The following is an 18,244-nucleotide window of genomic DNA, read 5'->3' on the forward strand; positions in this document are numbered from 1 at the left end:
ACGTTAAGCGAAAATAAACATGGAGGACAAAACTTATTAACCAGCCAGTTTGCTCGAGCCGGCCCGGCCCGGGCCATTGTTATTACGACCAAGCGCGCCGCACTCGTACCTTTATTTTCCATGAGGTAAATGCCGCTAATCAGGGTACAGGATGAAAAGAGAGACTCGGGGGAAGGTAAAAATAAAGGAAAACGAGTCCGGTTAGAGTGGTGAGGCCGGTATAGGAGGGGGGGGGGGGGGGGGTGCAGATGAAAGGCCACGATAAGAGGGAGGAGAGAGAACTGTGCGAAGCGAGAAACAGAATAATTACTGAAACTTTGTCGGTTAACTAATTAAAGGTCGCCAATTAAAAACTTCTGTCGCTCCTAGCTTTGATTTCAAAACCCCCTCCCCGCCACCCCAGTCTTTTTCCATTGCCTCGAGAAATCAAAATTCAATTAGAAAAATAAGCCGAATTTTCTCCACTCTCTCTCTCTCTCTCTCTCTCTCTACGGACACACACACACACACACACACATATATATATATATATATATATATGTATTTATTTTAATCGTTAATTGACAGAAATTGGACATTTTCAAATTGTTGATGAATTTTTGTATAACTTTTTTGTCAGACGTACATAGTTGAAGAGAATAAATTGTGATTTTTAATTTGCAGAAGGTACGAGGCAGTTGGGAGCACACGCGTGTGCAGTTTGCCAGAGCGTGGTGGAAGGAAGCTCGCAGAGTCGAGCTCTGCAGAGAAGCCAGGCCTCTCAGTACGGGTTGAGAGAGGAGCAGGTAGCAGCTGGGGCAAGAGTTTGCAATACTTGCAGGTGCAAGGCTGTTCGCGGTCGCTACACCGCCTGTCCACTGCCAGGATGCCCCAATTTGAACAACAGCTCCAAGGCCAGGGTCAAACGTCTCAGAGCGCTTCCCGCCAAATGGTTGGATCTTCCGGCGGAGGTCAGAGATCCGATCGTTCAGGAATTCCGTAAGTATCCCCCACCCCTTCTAAAAAATCATTAGATAAAGAAGGAAACACTCCAATGACGATTTACACCGATTCAACTCTTCTACAGAAATACCAAACAGTACCACCAAATGTTGTTCGGCGTGTTTCAACCGCATCTCCCGAAGACTGGCGACGCACTCGACCGGGGTAGGAGTGGAAGTAACGGAGGATGGAACGGATTCCTCGAGCCGTCAGTGGACCGACGAAGAACTCGAGTTGCTGAGGAGGGCTTTGAGGGAGCACGGTACCAACTGGGCAAAGGTCTCCGAGCAAATACCTGGAAAGACGAACCATCAATGCAAGAACTACTACTTTGCTTATCGGAAAAAGTTGAGTCTGGACCAAATAGTCGCCGAGTACTATCAGTCTCTGGGCGAGGAGCGGAGGCCTTGCCTGACGGACGAAGAGGAGAGTGGTAGCAGCACCAGCAGTTGCGACGAGTTGGCCGTTAGTACCGATTCTCTAAACCTCTTTGTTAAAAATCATAAATATATGTACTATTTATATTTGAACCTTGTATCGACTCTTTCGCAGGTTCACGATTCCAGCGATACGGCCAGCGCCGGAAGTCCAGCGAACACCATACCCGGAGTAGCACCAGTCTCCGCAGCATCCTCCACGTCCAGCGCCTTATCCCTCTCCTCTTTCTCCCGGTCCGAGCAGAAAATTAGCGAAAAACTTTCGGATATAGCCGTGGTCTCGCTGGTACCACCGGCCAACGGCCAACAGTCTTCCAGCGGTGCTGCTGGCAACAACGGGACGAGCAACGCACCAGCCGCCAGCAGGGAGGACTACGACAGCTCTGCTACGGTAAAAACGACCCTTCCAACTTCTCCATTCTTTCTCGCAAGCACCTAGATTTTTTTTTGTGATTTTGCTATGCAAAAATACCTGTAATGTCCAACCAGAATCTTATTGTTGATATATGAGGTGATTCTTGATCTTTTCTTGATTTGGTTGCACCTCCACCCTCTACACAGAGAAAAATTGTTCATGGATTTTGACCCCATTTAACAATTATTCGTGATATGAATAAAGTAAATTTATTCATATTATGAATAATTCAAGATTCAATCAATTATTTATAATGTTAATAAAATTAGTTTATTGGTATCACGAATATAACTGTTAATGGGGTCAAAATCCATGAATCATTTTTCTGGGTACACTTTCCAGATAATTAAATTTTTTATTTCGTCTTGCACGAACTGGCAAAGCTTGTCCCTCGTATTTCTTCCAAAGCGTTCTCTCACTTTTTTCCACGATAGAGCCGTCTGATAGAGGTTCGCCGATTGTTTCAGGAGACGGCGGACGAAGGTCAGGGTGGCGCTGACATCGACAACGGTAGCGTGGTTGTGACCTTAACAGCTGCCAATACCAGCGGGAGCTCTGTTTTGCAGCAGCAACAACAACAGCAATCCTCGGTGCAGCAGCAGCAGCAGCAACAACAACAACAACAACAACAACCGCACTCGCAAGGACCACCAGTCATTCATTCGCCACCGTCGACAACCAGCAACGCGAACCCGTTGACCGTGAAAGATCTCATGCTGGGAGTCATCGAGATGCAGCTCAAACGAAATCCAAATAGCCCGGCTGGTAGCGGTGGTTCCTCGGTACCCGTTAGTTCCGGTACACCGACGATATCCAGTATTCTCAAGACCGATCATCGCAACGATATTACCTTCGTTCGAGAGTACAAACCATCTTCCAGTATGGCCAATACTGCCATGTCCAATAGGGACACTGGTCTGGCGACTTTGTCAGTCGTCTCGGGACCGCACCACAGTCATCGCTCCGCACCTAGTCCTCAGCAAATCGGTAAATGAACTTTGAACACGAGCACTCGTTAGAAAAACATTTCGCATTTAATTATTTGTAATGTCGCGCTTGGGACACATCTCTATCGATTTCTGCTTTTTCAGGTCAAATGCAAGCAACGATTACACCCTGCCCTCCCTCGAGCCAAAGTAGTCAAGCCCCACCACCACCACTACCACCGGATCATCTACCCAAGGAAGGTCTGGTTGTGATGCAAGTTCAGCAGTCGATGCGAGAGACCGAGGGTACGCTGGACCTCAGCATCAAGAAACCGAGGCAGCAACAGGAGTACAATCATTCCTTGCAACCGCCTCACAAACCTCCAACGGTCTCCATGTACCGGCCGGAACCACCTCCTGGTGCTTATTATCATCCCCACGCCCATTCCGAGCAAGGCCGAGGCGCCAAGAGTCCCTTGGTCTACGCCACCTCGCCTAGGCCCCAAGCGCCGCTTACTCCAAAGATGAACAAAGTCACCGTCCCACCCCAGCAACACCCAAAACTCTCGCCGAAACTCAGCAACATTGCTACTTCCGGTCACAAAGGTGGCTCGATAACCCACGGTACCCCGGTTTCCGGGGCCAGGTACGAGGGCCTCCTGAGGCAACTGACGCCACCAGGTAATCCCACGGGGAGCGCGGCGAGCGTGGTGAACGCGCCGCCCGGTGTAAACGCGCCAGGTTCTCAACCGAAGGAGACTGGCTCGATCACTCAGGGCACGCCGGTTCATCCGTTCGCGGTGGACAAACGCTCCCCCATGTACGATTACCACCGTACCATCAGGCACTCGCCAGCAACCACTTTGCCGGGACCACCGCAGAGTCAAAGTGCCGCCGCCGCCGCCGCCGCAGCGGCCGCGGCCGCGGCCGTGGTCACCCATAGCAACCAGTACAATTCCTACTCCTCTCGACCTCCACCGAGCTACACGATGGAGCAGCAACTCTCCTCCAGGCAGATCATAATGAACGACTACATCACCAGTCAGCAAATGCACGCTCGCACCCGGAATACCAGCAATGCGGAAACCGTCGTGAAATCCGAAGCACCGTCCACTCTCTACTACGCGAGCACACCACCACCGCCCCCACCGCAAACCCACACCCAGCCGCGTCAAGGGGTCATCCAGAGGCACAACACCCAGAAGCCAATTCACTATCCACCGCCTCCACCGGGTCTCGAAGCGTTCTCCAGCCTGGTGGACGTTGCCGTTCAGCAACCAAGTCTTCCCGTGCCGCATCCTCATAGCCACAGCTCCTCCGCGAGCAGCAGCCACGAGGGTCTTGGCAAAACAATGGCGGATAGATTATTGGCCGACAGATACGTCGACAACAATCGAGCCTTCCGCGAGCAGGAGATGCGTCTGCAGGAGCACCGCCTCGCTGTCCAACAGGCCGAGCACAGGATGGCAGTGGTGCACCATCATCATCAACGTGACAGGGAACGCGATCTTCAGCATTTGCGTGACAAGGAGGAGCATCGAATTCAGAGGGAGAAAGAGCTGCACCAGCTGGAGCATCGTTTGGCCGTGCAGCAACATCACCAGAGAGAAAAGGAGATCCATCAGCAGGCTGAACACAGACTGGCGCAGCAGAGGGAAAATGAGATGCACGTTGAGCACAGATTATCGGTGCAACAGAGAGAAAAAGAAATGCAGCATCCCGACCATCGTCTGACCGTTCACCAGCAGAGAGAGAAGGATATTCATCAGCAAATGGCTGCTCAACGGGAGAAGGAGCATCAAGAGCATCGTTTGGCTGTGCAGCAACGCGAAAAGGAGATTCAGCAACAGCAACAGGAGCAGAGGATTGCTATGCAGCAACGCGAGCAACAACAGGAACAGAGAATGGTTATGCAACAGAGGGAACAGCAGCAACAGCACGCGGAACGTTTGGCTATTCAGCAACGAAGGGACAGAGCTGCTCATTTGCATCAGCAACAGCAACAGCAGCAACAGCAGCAGCAACAACAGCAACAACAACAACAACAGCAGCTTCAGCAACACATTCAGCAACAGCAACAGCAGCAACATCGAATGGAAGCTGAGAGACGTCACATGGCTCAATTGTACAGAGATCAACAGCAACTCGATAGAGAGTCGTCCAGGCTGATGAGCGGTGCTTTCTCTCAGTCTTCGAGGCTTCAGCAACAACCGCAGTCCCAGCAACATCAACAGCAACAGCAACAACCGCAGCAGCAACAGCAACAGTCCTCGTCAAGACAGAGTCAGTCTTCCTCCAATCAGCAACAGAACGAATCATCCTCGACCCTGACCGCTGCTAGCTTGATCGATGCGATCATCACGCATCAGATCAATCAGAGTGTCGAAAATGCTGGCGGAAGTCCTGCCTCCAACAATCAGCCCACGCGTCCCGGTGATCGTCTCTTTCAGGTTATTTTCTCTACTATTCCTCATTGCTGATTATCTCTAATTCTATAGAATATTAACGCGTACTTGTTTATTTAGGGATTTCATCGGGAAAGTCCCGCAGAGCCTAACGGCCTAGCTCACAGTCCGGCTGGTGAATCTGCAGGTGGTAACGGTGGCCCCGGAAGTGGCAATAATGGAAGCGGCAATAAGCCGATTACATTAAGCGAGCATGTTGACCATATTATTAACAAAGATTTTGGAGCACCGCACGCCTCTTACAGGTCTTTCAGCGGGTAAGTATCGTTTCTTTTATTCCTCGGAAAATTAAATTAATCAGAGTATTGATAGAGGAAAATTTGTCACAAAAAAATACAAATATATATATATATATATATATATATATCGCTGTCTCTCTATTACAATGTTTACACACAACAGGTATCAAATCTCGGAAGATCAGTGGAAGAGTCGGAAGTCCAACGAAGCGGATGTTGCCAAGTCAAACGACGAGAGGCAAATAATTCGCGTAGCGCAGCAACAACCAACAGCATCCTCCATCGGCAAACAGCAGCAATACCACGGCGTCGAGCCAGTTTCTCCACCGGAAACAGCCAGCAATCACTACGGTCGTCGTTTCTACGATACAACGACAGCCACCGGAGCTTCCGGTGCACCATCCAACAAACCGCACTTGTCGCCGTTGGATTACGTAAAGAATAAGATCGTGGAGGTGATGCGCACTTCCGAAGACGACAAAGCCGGCTCGACGGGAGACAGAAACGGCGGGAACGCAGCTTCGGAGAAGGACGATAAAGGAGGCAGCAACGAGAGTCCTTCCGGTGGCGAGATGGTCGTCGATGATGCGCCGAATCCTCCACCTCAGCCGCCCGTGCCCGTACCCGTACCCGGACCCACCACCACGTTCTATCCGTTCAGCGCTCTAGGAGTCCACACGGGACCTCCTCCGGCGCCTCCACCCTCAGCTTCCGTTTCCGCATCGACGACCAAGTCCGAGCAAATGCAAGCCGAGCCAGCACCGTTGCTCTCCGCGCAATACGAACCCCTCTCGGACGAGGATTGATAGTCCAGTGATTCATCCGCTGCTACGATGATGCTCCAGTTCAAATACTCTGGCACAACCCCGAAGATGCGCGTTTACGCGCGTCACCGATGTCGTTCATCTCGACAATCTCGCTACCGTCGTAGAAACAATGATCACGATTTCCATAACCTAGACAATGACGATGATCAGATACAGAACGAATATCAATGCTCCTGGACGAAAGCCATCGCGTTCCCTCTGGTCGATAAATTCACCGCTAGCTGACGAATTATCTTACTATTCTATTTTATAAGCATGTCGATTGATTTACTTGAAATGTTCAAAAAGCGATGTTGACGTACGCTCTCGAGTATCAGATTTGCGATACGTTTTAAAATAGAGGCCTTTCTCTAATCTTCTTTTACGAACCTCTGTTATTTTTGGTTCCAATTTTTAGTAAAGGATCATTCCTGCTATCCGTGTGGACGCTGATCTACGATGGATCATCTATGCTCTTTTTTTTTTCATTTCATAGAGAAACGCTTCTCGTGTCCCGTCGATCGACGTACCTGATATTTTCAAGACATACGATTCGTTCGTCGATCGATGATCATCAGTGTCAACACGGCTATCCGAGGATAAGCGTTCGCGCACTGAATTTTTACCAATGCTGTGACCCTTCTTTTTAATCGAAGATCAATGTCTTTTACTTTTTCTTTTTTTTTTTCGTTTCTCCTGTTTTTTCACTTTTACACGAAGCATCAACATAAATTCAAAGGATGTTCACATTTTTAATTCAAACGCGGCCTTTTTTCTTCTCGCTGGTTATTCTTTTCAATGCTCACGAATTCTACCAATTACAATGCCGCGTGCTTTCCTCGATACCGCGATTAACGAACCGCTCGTCCGATTGGCATTTGTCGAGGTGAATGAACGTTGTTCCTTTTTCCCATGCACGGGGAAAAGCAATGCGCGACAAGAGTCGTCAGTGATACATAGTTTGGAAGGAAATAAAAGAAAGCGAACAATCTTAGAATTCGATACATTTGTTTTAACTGGAAAAAGGTCAGGCGCGACCCGAAGAACGTGTAGGCTAGCCCCATGTTCACAATGCAGACGCTTCTTTTGTACATATTAATGATATATAATCGTTAAACGATAATACAACGCTCTGTCGCGTGCGTGTTTTTATTTCGAATGAGTCTGTGATGTGTCTGGGATTAGTAGAGGTTCGACTGTTATACCAGTGCAAACTGCATAGCTCTTAGGCGACGATTAATGAGAGAAGGTCAATAATTATAAGAGACAAAGGAAGGAAAGGTGATAGAGATGAAAATGATACGAAGAAACTTAGAAGCGTAAGACACGATGCGGTATAACGCAAAAATTCTCGCACATACGGACGGCTGTTTTACACGGGAAGGGGTGGGAGGGAGATGGTTTCAGCGAGTCTCATCCTCTCATTGGTAAAAGTGGTTTAAACAGTGTAACTCTTAAGTGTTGTACATAGTACATAATATTAATTTTTAAGTTGAGCATGTAGAAATATGATGGCTAGTTTACCGTATGCTATTGTAAGAATCTAGGCTTAGGCGTAAGTAATATAGCATTTAGGAATTTAGGCGCCACAAAACTTGACTAGGGAAATATTCTTTTCCCGAACTACGTTCTCTTATTATTAAAATAAAAAGACGATGTAAATCAATGATTCCGCGTTTCTGTGGATCTTTGCGATTTTTTAATTTCATTTAATTATTGGAAAACCCGAATGTAAGCTCTGACTATCAAAATACATAAGCGACACTTGAATACAAAACTCAAATTTTATGTAAACACACATGACGTTATATATACATATACCATACATACCCAACACACACACACACACACACACACAAGCACGCACGCACGCACGTACGCACGCACTCTCGCGCGATGAATACTTAGAAAAACAAACTTTTTATACAGCCTAATTTTATATTTGTAAGCAATGTGACTTTGACTGTGCGATTTGCATCTTTCATTTAATCCTCACAGGTCTGATTCGATAAAAGAAAGTTTTTAATGTCGTCAGCGTAACACGATTACTGAGTTTTTTCTTTCTTTTTTTTTTTTTTTCATTTGACCATTACTCCGTGTCTGCTTTCCACCATAAGTAACATATTGTATATGTTGTGGCCCAACTTCTTGTGTCTTGGGTGAGTCTCTGAGAAATAGCATTGCACAAACACAAAATTCACCGAAAAACGTCCTTTGATCTTTGAAAGACGAAGTGATTGAACGGGCTCGCTCGATACGTTTCTCAAATGCTTAAAAACGATTTGGCGCGTGTACCCCCCCCCCCCCCCTCCTCACCATCACGATCTTTAGCAGACTTCCGTAGATTTCAGCGCTAAATATTCCTCCACTCTTCTCCCCCCCTCCCCCCCATTGGGGTATCACGTTCCTATTACTTATAAATGAAAGAGAAAAGAAAATTGTGTATCGCTAAAGCGCAGGAAACCAATATGTATAATATCCACGCTATTTATAGATCTTTGTGGTTGTCGTGGAGAAATTTTCGGAAACATCGTGTGCTATTTATTAGACTGAAAATGGTATGTATCGCCTTTTCCATTGGCAGCAGTTTCATCCATCTAAGCTAAATTTATCTTTATCGATGAGGTGTAATCTACATATGTCTCTACCGTCTTATTCGAAGTATTTGAAAACCTGAACGTTTCTTGCAGCTACATACATACGCACGCACGCACGGCACGTTCAACAGGTGCGATTAGATTGACGTTCTTCATACGTCAGAGCTACTGCGGGTATGTTCAAACAGTGTGTATACAATGTTCATTTGTCGAAGAATTTTATGTATTAGCAGTTGTAAAACGAAACAATTTACTACACTTATATACACGTGCGATTTAAAGACGGCTCGCTCAATCTCACCGAGGGTCCTTCAATAATTCGTATTATGCTTGTCTTACGTGAATTTGGTTAATGCGAAAATTAAGAAAATGGGACTGAGCGAGGAACAAAAGGAGAAATTCTCGCGCCTTTTGAGAAACATCTGATATATATATATATATATATATATATATATACGTGTAAAGTTGGACTCGCAACTTCTATCGAGATAAATCGTTTCGTTAAACTGTCCAATCACCATGCATTCTTTTTCGAGTGAACTCAATTGCATACATTCTTACGATATAACAGGAGAATTTTTATTTTTCCTCTTATATAGTCTCTTGCCGACCCTCGCGTTAGTTAAGACAAGAGTTTCGTTCGTACGAACAACCATTCATGACTTTGAGAAATTTCACAGAAATTGTTATTGATGCTTCCAAAATGGAGGGTCGGGCAAATGTAAAAGTAAGTTGAAACGTTATAATCTATTATAACAATTGTAGAATATCTAAAGGTCACTTTTTGTGCTGCAACCCCGTTGCCCGTATTAGATCGGACAAGAAATTTTCAAAGACCTCAAAAGCCACTTCACTGGACAGTAAATTATTCATTTTTTATAGCATAATAAGTATAGTGCATCACTCAACTAATTATAGTATAACGTGCAACCGATTGCAGATATATCAGGCTCTGCTTGATGATCGGCTGGACACCTCGGGTGATAAAATTGGTCATTTTACGTAATCGTGACTGATCCCGTCACCCGGGTTATAACTGCTACTTTACAAATTTGTTAATTTCTTGTCAGTACAATATACGGCAGATGTATTATATATTAATTCGGCAAAATTTAATTTCCTAAGATTTTAAGAAGACAAAGGGGCTAGTGTATGACTGCTACGACTCCAGAATCATTTAGTCTAGAATAGGGAACGTAACGCGTACTGTGAAAGATGGTATATGTACATGTACCTACACGTTTGTCATTTGACGGAATAAAAAAATAAGAGAGAGAGCGAGAGAGTGTGACCGACCACACAGGATGGACACAATGGATGCATCCGTCGTTCGGTCCCTACGCGCAACAAGCCTGTGTATATAATGATAATATTGAGATACTCGCCCAGCTCCCCGCTGATTATTGTATCATAATTCATAGGCGCGATCGCATAATTGAAAATGCTAACAAAACGATAATACCTAATGTACCGAACATTATCTACAAACCACACGCTATTAATGCGAACTAATTAAAGGAAAAAATTGACTACAATTAATAGCAAGCGAGAGCATACCACGCCTACAGTAAACTAAAGGTGTAGCATACACGATAATATTATTATCAAAACAGTTCAATGTAAATTGTTATTTTTGTTGAAATAAAAATCACCTCCGTTATAACTATGAGAGTCCTGCTATTATTTCAATTTTTTCATTGACTTTTCTATATTCTTTATTTTATTACATTTTCTTTACAAAGTAAGTATAAAATATACACACATTGCATTATAACGATTACGAACAATGAAAGGTGGTACGCGTGTCTTTGATTATTTCTACGTTTATCTTTGTAACGAATTCATTTGTACGCTGGTGAATCAGGTAGCAAAACTTTCATTACTCGCAATCGAATATTCTGCTGCGTTCTCTTTCAATACTTTAATTATACTTTTGTTATTATAATTGACTATTGTCAAGGCACAGTAACGAAAATAACATGCGACAGGTTTCATTTTTATTAAATTAAAAAAAAATATTTCAAAATAACAAAAGAAAAAGAGAGAGAGAGAGAGAGAGAGAGGTTTATCTTCCTAGTAATACCGAGTACGTAATTTGAGCCATAAAGTACTTATGACAAAGTTAGTAAAGTATACATCAAAATAAACTACACTTAACCATTTAGGACGTTGCATGCTGCTTGATAATTGGAGTATAATAATTATGGAAATAATCGGTTCTTAATTGTTTAAAACTAAGCTCGTACATAATACTGTTGCCTTTGTTCTGTATAAAAAACGTATGACCAGGCAAACTCTACTGACATTTAAGATGAATTTTTAATATTAACGTCATGTGTAATTATACCAATGGGTCAAATTTTCTGAGATCTCTGTTGTCACTTTAACGAATATCCTCTTACTTATCCAGATTACATACGCTTTAAAAGACTTAAGTCGCAAAGTTTTATTTGCATAACTACTTGGTGCAAATAATCTGTAATTCTATCAAAGAGCTTAAAATTATGTAGAAATTCAAATCATCTATACAATTCTATACCCTTTTTCAATTTCATGGTTCTTATTAAAGATTAACTATGCGGATAGCTTAACAAATATTTAATGGTATATATATATATATATATATATATATATATATTTGAATTGAAAATGACATAAAATTGATAAAGATTTGGTCATCAGGTTCATTCATAAACGAATGACTAATCTTCGTAATAAGAAGTATACAAAATATTCCATAAAATAGCTGCTGTCATAAGTACTGAGTAAGTTACGATACTGGCCCACCATACGGCTTTTTCCCATGTTTTAACTTCGAGATTACGCAAAACATTTATGCCTACTAACAATCCCGCAACGGCTCCAGCAAGATGTGCCACGTATCCTACCTGATCATTCGTATCGGCCACATATCGATTATATATTGCTTGACCGACATCCACGCTTGTTATGACAAGAAATACTAGTAGCTGGAGAACAGCAAATTCCATTTGGGACCAATTCATTATAATAGTTGCCACATGAGCAGTAATTATAGCATATACTCCTCCAGATGCACCAGCCAAGTATACAGTTGGATCAGATATCGATGTTCCCAGAGATCCAGCTATTACACCAGCAATATATATTATCAAAACACGCCACCATTTATGAACCATTTCTAATGGAATACCCAGCATTATTTGTACTAGTAAGTTAACTACCAAGTGGAATATTCTGAATAGGAAAATATATTAATTAACATCTCAATGATTCAATAGATTGTACCAAAAATTTAATGCTTACCCAACATGGACGAACATGTATGTTAAGTACCTCCAGGCTTGATACCTCTTATGTGGATTATAAATAAATAATGTTGCTGCTGGACCTTCCACGGATAGTGACTTGTGTGCGATTACATCGTACATAAATAATATAATTTCTATAATAGATATAATCACCATGGCGATAGCTGGTGGTCTACAAGTGTATTCTTCCTCATACTGACCATCAGGAATATCACTCGACTGTCTGACCGACTGCATTAAGCCAGTTGGCCTTTGGGGTACCATGGTATGCACATACTTCTGCACAAGGTGGCCGAATACTCCTTGCATATCTTTCCTATGGATCTACGATAAGCAATTCTTTCTATAATAAAAAAGTTAGTTGAGAATAATCATAGACTCTTAAAATGTTACCATGGCTATAAATTCGGTGTATTCTAAATACCCAGAATCATCCAAATCTGCTTTTCTCATTACCATACGTACAACACCAGCAGGTATATCATTGCAATATGCCGATCCTCTAATCATTGCCTTTAATTCTTGATAAGAGATTTTGCCATCTCCATCGAGGTCATACTTCTCAAATATGCTTTTCCAATGCTGTTAATCACGTGCAAATTGCAAAATAAAGAAATTTGACTTTCCTTTAAAAATAATTAGCTCATTTCTACTTACAGAGTCATTGTATTGTAAAGGGATGGTAACACCAGTTTCACCTTGACTGGTTGCCATTCTTATCAATGTGAAACTTCTGAAAAATGAAACATTCTGTTAGAAAAATCAACCATAAAAAATATCCTTGAACTACTCGAACATTTCATCAATTTAATTCTCAGTTGGCAATTTTAAAGATTCTATCTAGGTAGAAAAAGCTGGTCTACAGAAAAGAAAATTGGCAAGCAATTCGAGTTACCCACAAAAAAGTACAGCTCTATGATAAACTAATTGTTTCAATGCATGTGCATTAGGCGGATTTATTTGCTTGAATGGAAATGTAAACAAAACTGGTTAGGTTCATTCAAGCCTATTCAACAGGTGCAGAAAAAGAAAACTCGTCAAACTCACAACTGACGACGCTTAGTCGGACTCTCTCGAGGTTTTGGCAAAATTTAAAATCTTTGAAGCAAGTATAACTCAACACAGTATGGTCCACCCAATCTCCTTGTCACACTTTTCTTATCATTATCGATAGGTGAGTAATGTACAGGTGATATAATATATATATATATATATATTCCATCACAAACCATGGCACACATACATGCTATACGTACATTATATATATATACTATAAGTCTATAAGCCGCGATTCTTTGAATTCTAATCTATAAAGAGCACACGATGTAAAAATCCAGCCGAACCTTCGTCAAATAATCTTCCTGCTTTAATTCTTTAGATTTCCGTTTAATCTTTAATTTCTTCAAACGTGTTTAAATAAAACTGAATGTTTATTCATTTATAAAATTCTTGAAAAAAGAAAAAAAAATTTCGTCGTCATAACCACAAAAATATCGCACCTTTATTCCAAGTTTAAATAGGTAAGTTATTTGAAGTATCTTCTAAATATGAGAAAGTTGTATGTGATTGGTTTTATTGAAGTAACATGGAAGTTGTTTGGAGTTTATTCGATGAAAGAACGACGCTTGGTCAGCAATATCATGGAGAATTAATATGTGAGGAGAGGGGATCGATATAATTGGGATTTTTGGTTAACAGCAGTTAAATGTATGTATTTTTGAAGGTGTTAAAGTTAATAAAAGTGAAATACTACAAGACAGTTGAAAGAAGCGAGGTTAAGATCCTCTTCGTTATGCGATATTCCGTTAGGCTGCGTAATCCTGCGTTTAACTCGTAGCTTGTGATCTTCGACCTTGACTTTTTTTACCTTTTCTATCTACCTGTAAATTAGAATCCGACAAAAAAACCTCGCTCTCACTCAGCGCATCCGCGCATCTTCCCTTCTACAAATAAACGTAATTAAACCCAATGCAAATGTTTAGAGAAACAACTATTAGATTCCTTATAAACAAATCAAGCTTCGCTCAGAAATTTCAACTCGTAGCTCATTGTTCTCGAGCTTTCTTTTTCATGTATCTCTTTCTATCTATCGCGAAATTCAAGGAAAACCCTCGTTTAGAGAATCTACGTCCAATAGGGATCTACTAGTCTTCCTTGAATCACTTAAATTATAATGCAAAGTTGCAAGATTTGATATGAATTTATAGCAATTTTTTTGTAACGTAGAAATCTCAATAACTTGATTCTCGATTTCGCATTAGCACCTCTTTTCTCCGTCTATACTTAGGTATATAGCGCCAACACAAAAGATCCAACTATTCCCTGTGAATCCCCAACGACAAAAAAACATGCTTTTACCAGTTTCCCTTGCTTCCAAAAGCAAGAATTTCTTGGAAGGTTCGGTACTCGATAAAATGTCATAAAAGCGAAAAATAAAAATCTTTCAATGAAAATCTACGTGGCTTAAGAAACTGTTCAATTTATTGCTCTATAAACAACTTCCCCTTCTTTTTTCCTTATATCCTTTGTAAAAATTATGAAGACCGAAGAAGGCGAGTGTTTCTCGGTAAGGAAGCTCCACGACTCTACTTGACTGACTCGACTCTAGTAACTAATACTTTCCAGCAGTTGCCAGGCAACGAGGATGTATACACATTACCGTGCAAACGACAAACGATAAACGTACGTGTATGTACGTACAGAGGTACGTTCTTCGGTAGCAAACCGATATTGTTGCGCTTGCGAGAACGAGCTATTTAATTCTTTTATGATATCCGGGAAGCTATCTAATATCGTTGTGCAATATCGCATTGATAATTGATTCTGTGTGAGCAATATGGTAGAAAAAAGGCGGCGCATTAAAATAGCGGCTAATTACAGAGTCAGCCAGCCTATAGATAATTTTAAGCTAAGGTATTTCAGATGATTTTCTTTCAACGCTAGAGTTCCGTTACTTGTATTCTTTATACGATTTAAGGTTGATCATTTTATAACATTTGTTGCATGCATGCTTGTATACAATAAGAGTTATAAAAAGCTTTCCGGTGAAATAAGATGTATTCCGGCGGGAGAAATATTTTTAAAGACTTCCGAAAAAGACGTCGATTGAATTAGAGATGTGCACGCATAGGCCATGTGGCACGGCTGGCGCACACGGGCTTCCTCATCCTCATCCTCCTCCTCCTCCTTCTCGTCACTTGCCAATGATGTTAAATGTTGTTTACGTTCGAAACGTTTATTATTTCAGAGTGAAAATCGTGCAGCAGAAATCTCCATTGGCTGAATTATTGGAAAATGAGGGAGATAGCAAAGATCCGAACTTCCTCCTGGAGGAGGAGTATATTTTTAGCTGGCAAGAAAAAGTCTTTGGCCCGTCGGAGGTGAAATTTTATCGGGACGAGAAAAACAGCAGGACGGATTATGGGAAAAAATGCAGGGAGGAAGTGATTGATCAGGACAAGACCGGATCCTATTTGTATTCGTGGACGGAAAACGATCCGTTGGTGGCCGTAGCACGGGTACGGGAGAGCTTGCTGACGAGCAGCAACTACGAGTCTGAATTGGCAATGAAAAATCGCCAAGCGCTGCCGTCCTTGCACAATCGAAAACCTTTCAGCGAGCGACTTAACAAACGCGTGATAGACGATAGATCGAACGATAGTACGTCTCGTTCCAATCATTTCGTCTACTCGGAATCTTCCTCTATGCACATTTTGGCCGACTTGTCACGGAAGGACCAGCAACACCCATCGGACTCACCGACGGACTCGGAAGATTCCCAAACTTTGCTCTGCACTCTCACATACGACAAAGCGCGTAAAATTCTCATCGTTCAGCCAGACTTTACCTCTAACCAAAACTTCTACTCGATAGATAGCAAATCCGGAATTTCCTACGATTACTGGATCGAGCATGCTTCCGAGAAACGATCCTCGCCGGAGTTACAACAACGGATGGAAAATTTGCAACGCGTAAGTAAAATTCCACCGCGTGTCCTTCCCTTCCCTTCCCTCTTTTATACGTCCCTGCATAAACATAATGAAAGCTGGGAGGAAAAGCATACATTTTTTTACTGTGTATACCTACCCTACATAGGAAATTTCGGAAATTTGTCTCATAATCCTTTGTGGATAAAACATCTTACATCAAACGTCAGACAAAATTGACGTTTTTAAGCACTCGATCACTTTCTCCTGTTGCTTCTGCTATTCATTGTCTTTTGTTGAAAATTCCTTTATTAATTATCGATAGCACTACTAACACATTGTGATAAAGGTTCAATTTTACGTTGTCTCGTGTGAGTTAAGATTCTCTGTATCCGTATATACACTCGAGGCGCCTCAACCTCCTCACCAGTGCACTGCCTGTGACCAACTGAATTCTACACTTCTCCAAAACATTCATTTGGTAAAGTTTCTGTACGATACGTTAGTGCTATCAGTCGATATACACATGTATATATATATATATATATATATATATATACAGCTGACATGTGCATACAGAAGGTAGAATATCAACAGAACACGGAAGCGGATTTTTGCATACATGCATAAAAATATATATGCATATTCGCATTGTAACCTTGTAATTAGATGAATCTCAGTATCAATAAATTCTTAGCTCATAAGAGTTACAAGTTTTGCCATTTAAATACATTAAACTGACAAATTTAATTCTTTCTTTTTCCAGGAAATACAACCGTTGAGTCTTAATAAAAAAATAGAGCTTTTTCAAGAAATGCAATTGCCAGCTTTCGGTATCTTGAATATTTTTTTAAATTTAGACATCCTCTCTGCGCATGAATTTGATTATAATGGACTGTTTATCGCTTATTACGTTGAATTGAAACCGAATTGGGATTCCAGTGAGAAACAAAAGTTGCTAGGAAGAACTCAAAAGTGTAATTTAAAAAAGAAATCTGCATATTTTGGGTATTCTGCAGACATTCCTTTGGAGTTCCATTACAACAGTACATTGGAATCTTATTCCACCACTCCATTTTGGCCTCGTTTGCTGTTTACTGTTTCATCCCTTGATAAATGGACTAGGTAACTTTTTCTCCATTTTATACATAGTTATTGAAACAATGTTGTTATTAATGTTTTATCTCTAAAACAGGTATCGTACGGAAGGTTATGCTGCGATAACATTACCAGTTTTACCTGGGTCGTATAATCTGACAGTTAGAACTTGGAGGCCAGCGGGAAATTTTATTGACAGACTTAGAAGATTTTTCACTGGTGGCACGTACGAACTTGAGGATTTAACTTACATTGGAATTCCAGCAAATCAAGATGATAATAACTTAAACAAATTAAATTTAAAAGTTTTACCAAGCGGTTACATAAATTTAACTTTGAATATTACACACCAAGACAGGAATTATTCAAAACACTTTAGGCAAGAGCACAGGGAATTCAAAAATCTTGAAACCGATAACCTTCTGAAAAATGTAGAAAGTGTTTTTGAACAATTTAAAGTTGCTAGGGAGCGTATGATACAAATTAGAGCTGGACATTTTTGAGAACTATTGATAAATACACTTATGCATTGTTAACAAAATTTTACAATTACATTATTATCGAATGTTAATAAGAAAATAGGGAAATAGGTTCAGCCCTTTTTATTTACAAGAGTGGTTATGTGGAAAGTATTTTATTCCCTAAAAATATATTTTCTTGGTCTGTGACAATGTGTGATTCTGGCATACATCAATCATGAAAACATTACACCCTGAGTTCTCTTTAACAAAAGCTAAATTATACACTAACTGATTTTGCGATTCTTTAAACGGTGTAAACATTCTTTTTAAACCAACTTACATACATTTATTATCAATGAGAAACTCGTCTATCCTCAGCTACCATATATACCAAAACACTTTTTTCTAACCGTGAGTTTTCCGAGCCTTTTCTTTTTCTTCAATTGGTCGGCTGTGCTGTTCTTGAATACGTACTCTTATCTTACACAAACTTTATTGGATCTTAGCCCAAGTTCCAACCTAGTCGTCCTAGTCTAACTTGGTCTAACTTGGCTGATGATGATGACAGTGCTGACACTGCTGACGATGATTGATGGCTCGAGC

The 18,244-nt window shown here is 41.5% G+C and overlaps 3 protein-coding genes across 10 annotated transcripts in view; 2 read left to right on the plus strand and 1 right to left on the minus strand.

Annotated features, from left to right (window-relative positions):
* The window catches only part of Smr (Smrter), a 58,365-nt gene extending 47,842 nt beyond the window's left edge, over positions 1 to 10,523 (plus strand). Inside the window, exons 13-20 of one of the 2 annotated variants that reach the window (XM_066734263.1) lie at positions 664 to 978; positions 1,067 to 1,446; positions 1,534 to 1,809; positions 2,301 to 2,820; positions 2,925 to 4,666; positions 4,754 to 5,209; positions 5,285 to 5,481; positions 5,627 to 10,523. In XM_066734263.1, the coding sequence (XP_066590360.1) occupies positions 664 to 978; positions 1,067 to 1,446; positions 1,534 to 1,809; positions 2,301 to 2,820; positions 2,925 to 4,666; positions 4,754 to 5,209; positions 5,285 to 5,481; positions 5,627 to 6,269 (4,529 nt within the window). In that variant the 3' untranslated portion in view covers positions 6,270 to 10,523. Of the gene's footprint in view, positions 1 to 663; positions 979 to 1,066; positions 1,447 to 1,533; positions 1,810 to 2,300; positions 2,821 to 2,924; positions 5,210 to 5,284; positions 5,482 to 5,626 lie in introns of both variants that reach the window. The other variant, XM_066734262.1, reaches the window with a different exon arrangement.
* A 35-nt stretch (positions 10,524 to 10,558) lies between these two features.
* On the minus strand, positions 10,559 to 18,114 carry rho-4 (rhomboid-4). 6 transcript variants are annotated; one of them, XM_066733780.1, is made up of 5 exons: positions 17,986 to 18,114; positions 12,814 to 12,889; positions 12,550 to 12,738; positions 12,152 to 12,480; positions 10,559 to 12,082 (listed from the first exon to the last, which is right to left on the minus strand). In XM_066733780.1, exons 2-5 carry the CDS (start codon positions 12,868 to 12,870, stop codon positions 11,569 to 11,571), a joined length of 1,089 nt encoding a protein of 362 aa, XP_066589877.1. In that variant the 5' UTR covers positions 12,871 to 12,889; positions 17,986 to 18,114; the 3' UTR covers positions 10,559 to 11,568. The 6 variants fall into 6 exon arrangements, with proteins under 6 accessions (XP_066589877.1, XP_066589874.1, XP_066589871.1 ...); XM_066733777.1 differs by having other exon boundaries at positions 17,982 to 18,075; XM_066733774.1 differs by lacking the exon at positions 17,986 to 18,114 and adding an exon at positions 16,243 to 16,528.
* On the plus strand, positions 13,967 to 17,992 carry Mks1 (Meckel syndrome, type 1). 2 transcript variants are annotated; one of them, XM_066733772.1, is made up of 4 exons: positions 13,967 to 15,069; positions 15,404 to 16,127; positions 16,849 to 17,207; positions 17,278 to 17,992. In XM_066733772.1, exons 1-4 carry the CDS (start codon positions 14,993 to 14,995, stop codon positions 17,681 to 17,683), a joined length of 1,566 nt encoding a protein of 521 aa, XP_066589869.1. In that variant the 5' UTR covers positions 13,967 to 14,992; the 3' UTR covers positions 17,684 to 17,992. The 2 variants fall into 2 exon arrangements, with proteins under 2 accessions (XP_066589869.1, XP_066589870.1); XM_066733773.1 differs by having other exon boundaries at positions 13,967 to 14,860.
* Positions 18,115 to 18,244: the final 130 nt, after the last annotated feature.

Source organism: Prorops nasuta, unplaced genomic scaffold (genome assembly GCF_024137725.1).
Source record: "Prorops nasuta isolate Cenicafe-Biocafe unplaced genomic scaffold, Cenicafe_Pnas_1.2 PNAS00011, whole genome shotgun sequence".
Classification (NCBI taxonomy): Eukaryota; Metazoa; Arthropoda; class Insecta; order Hymenoptera; family Bethylidae; genus Prorops; species Prorops nasuta.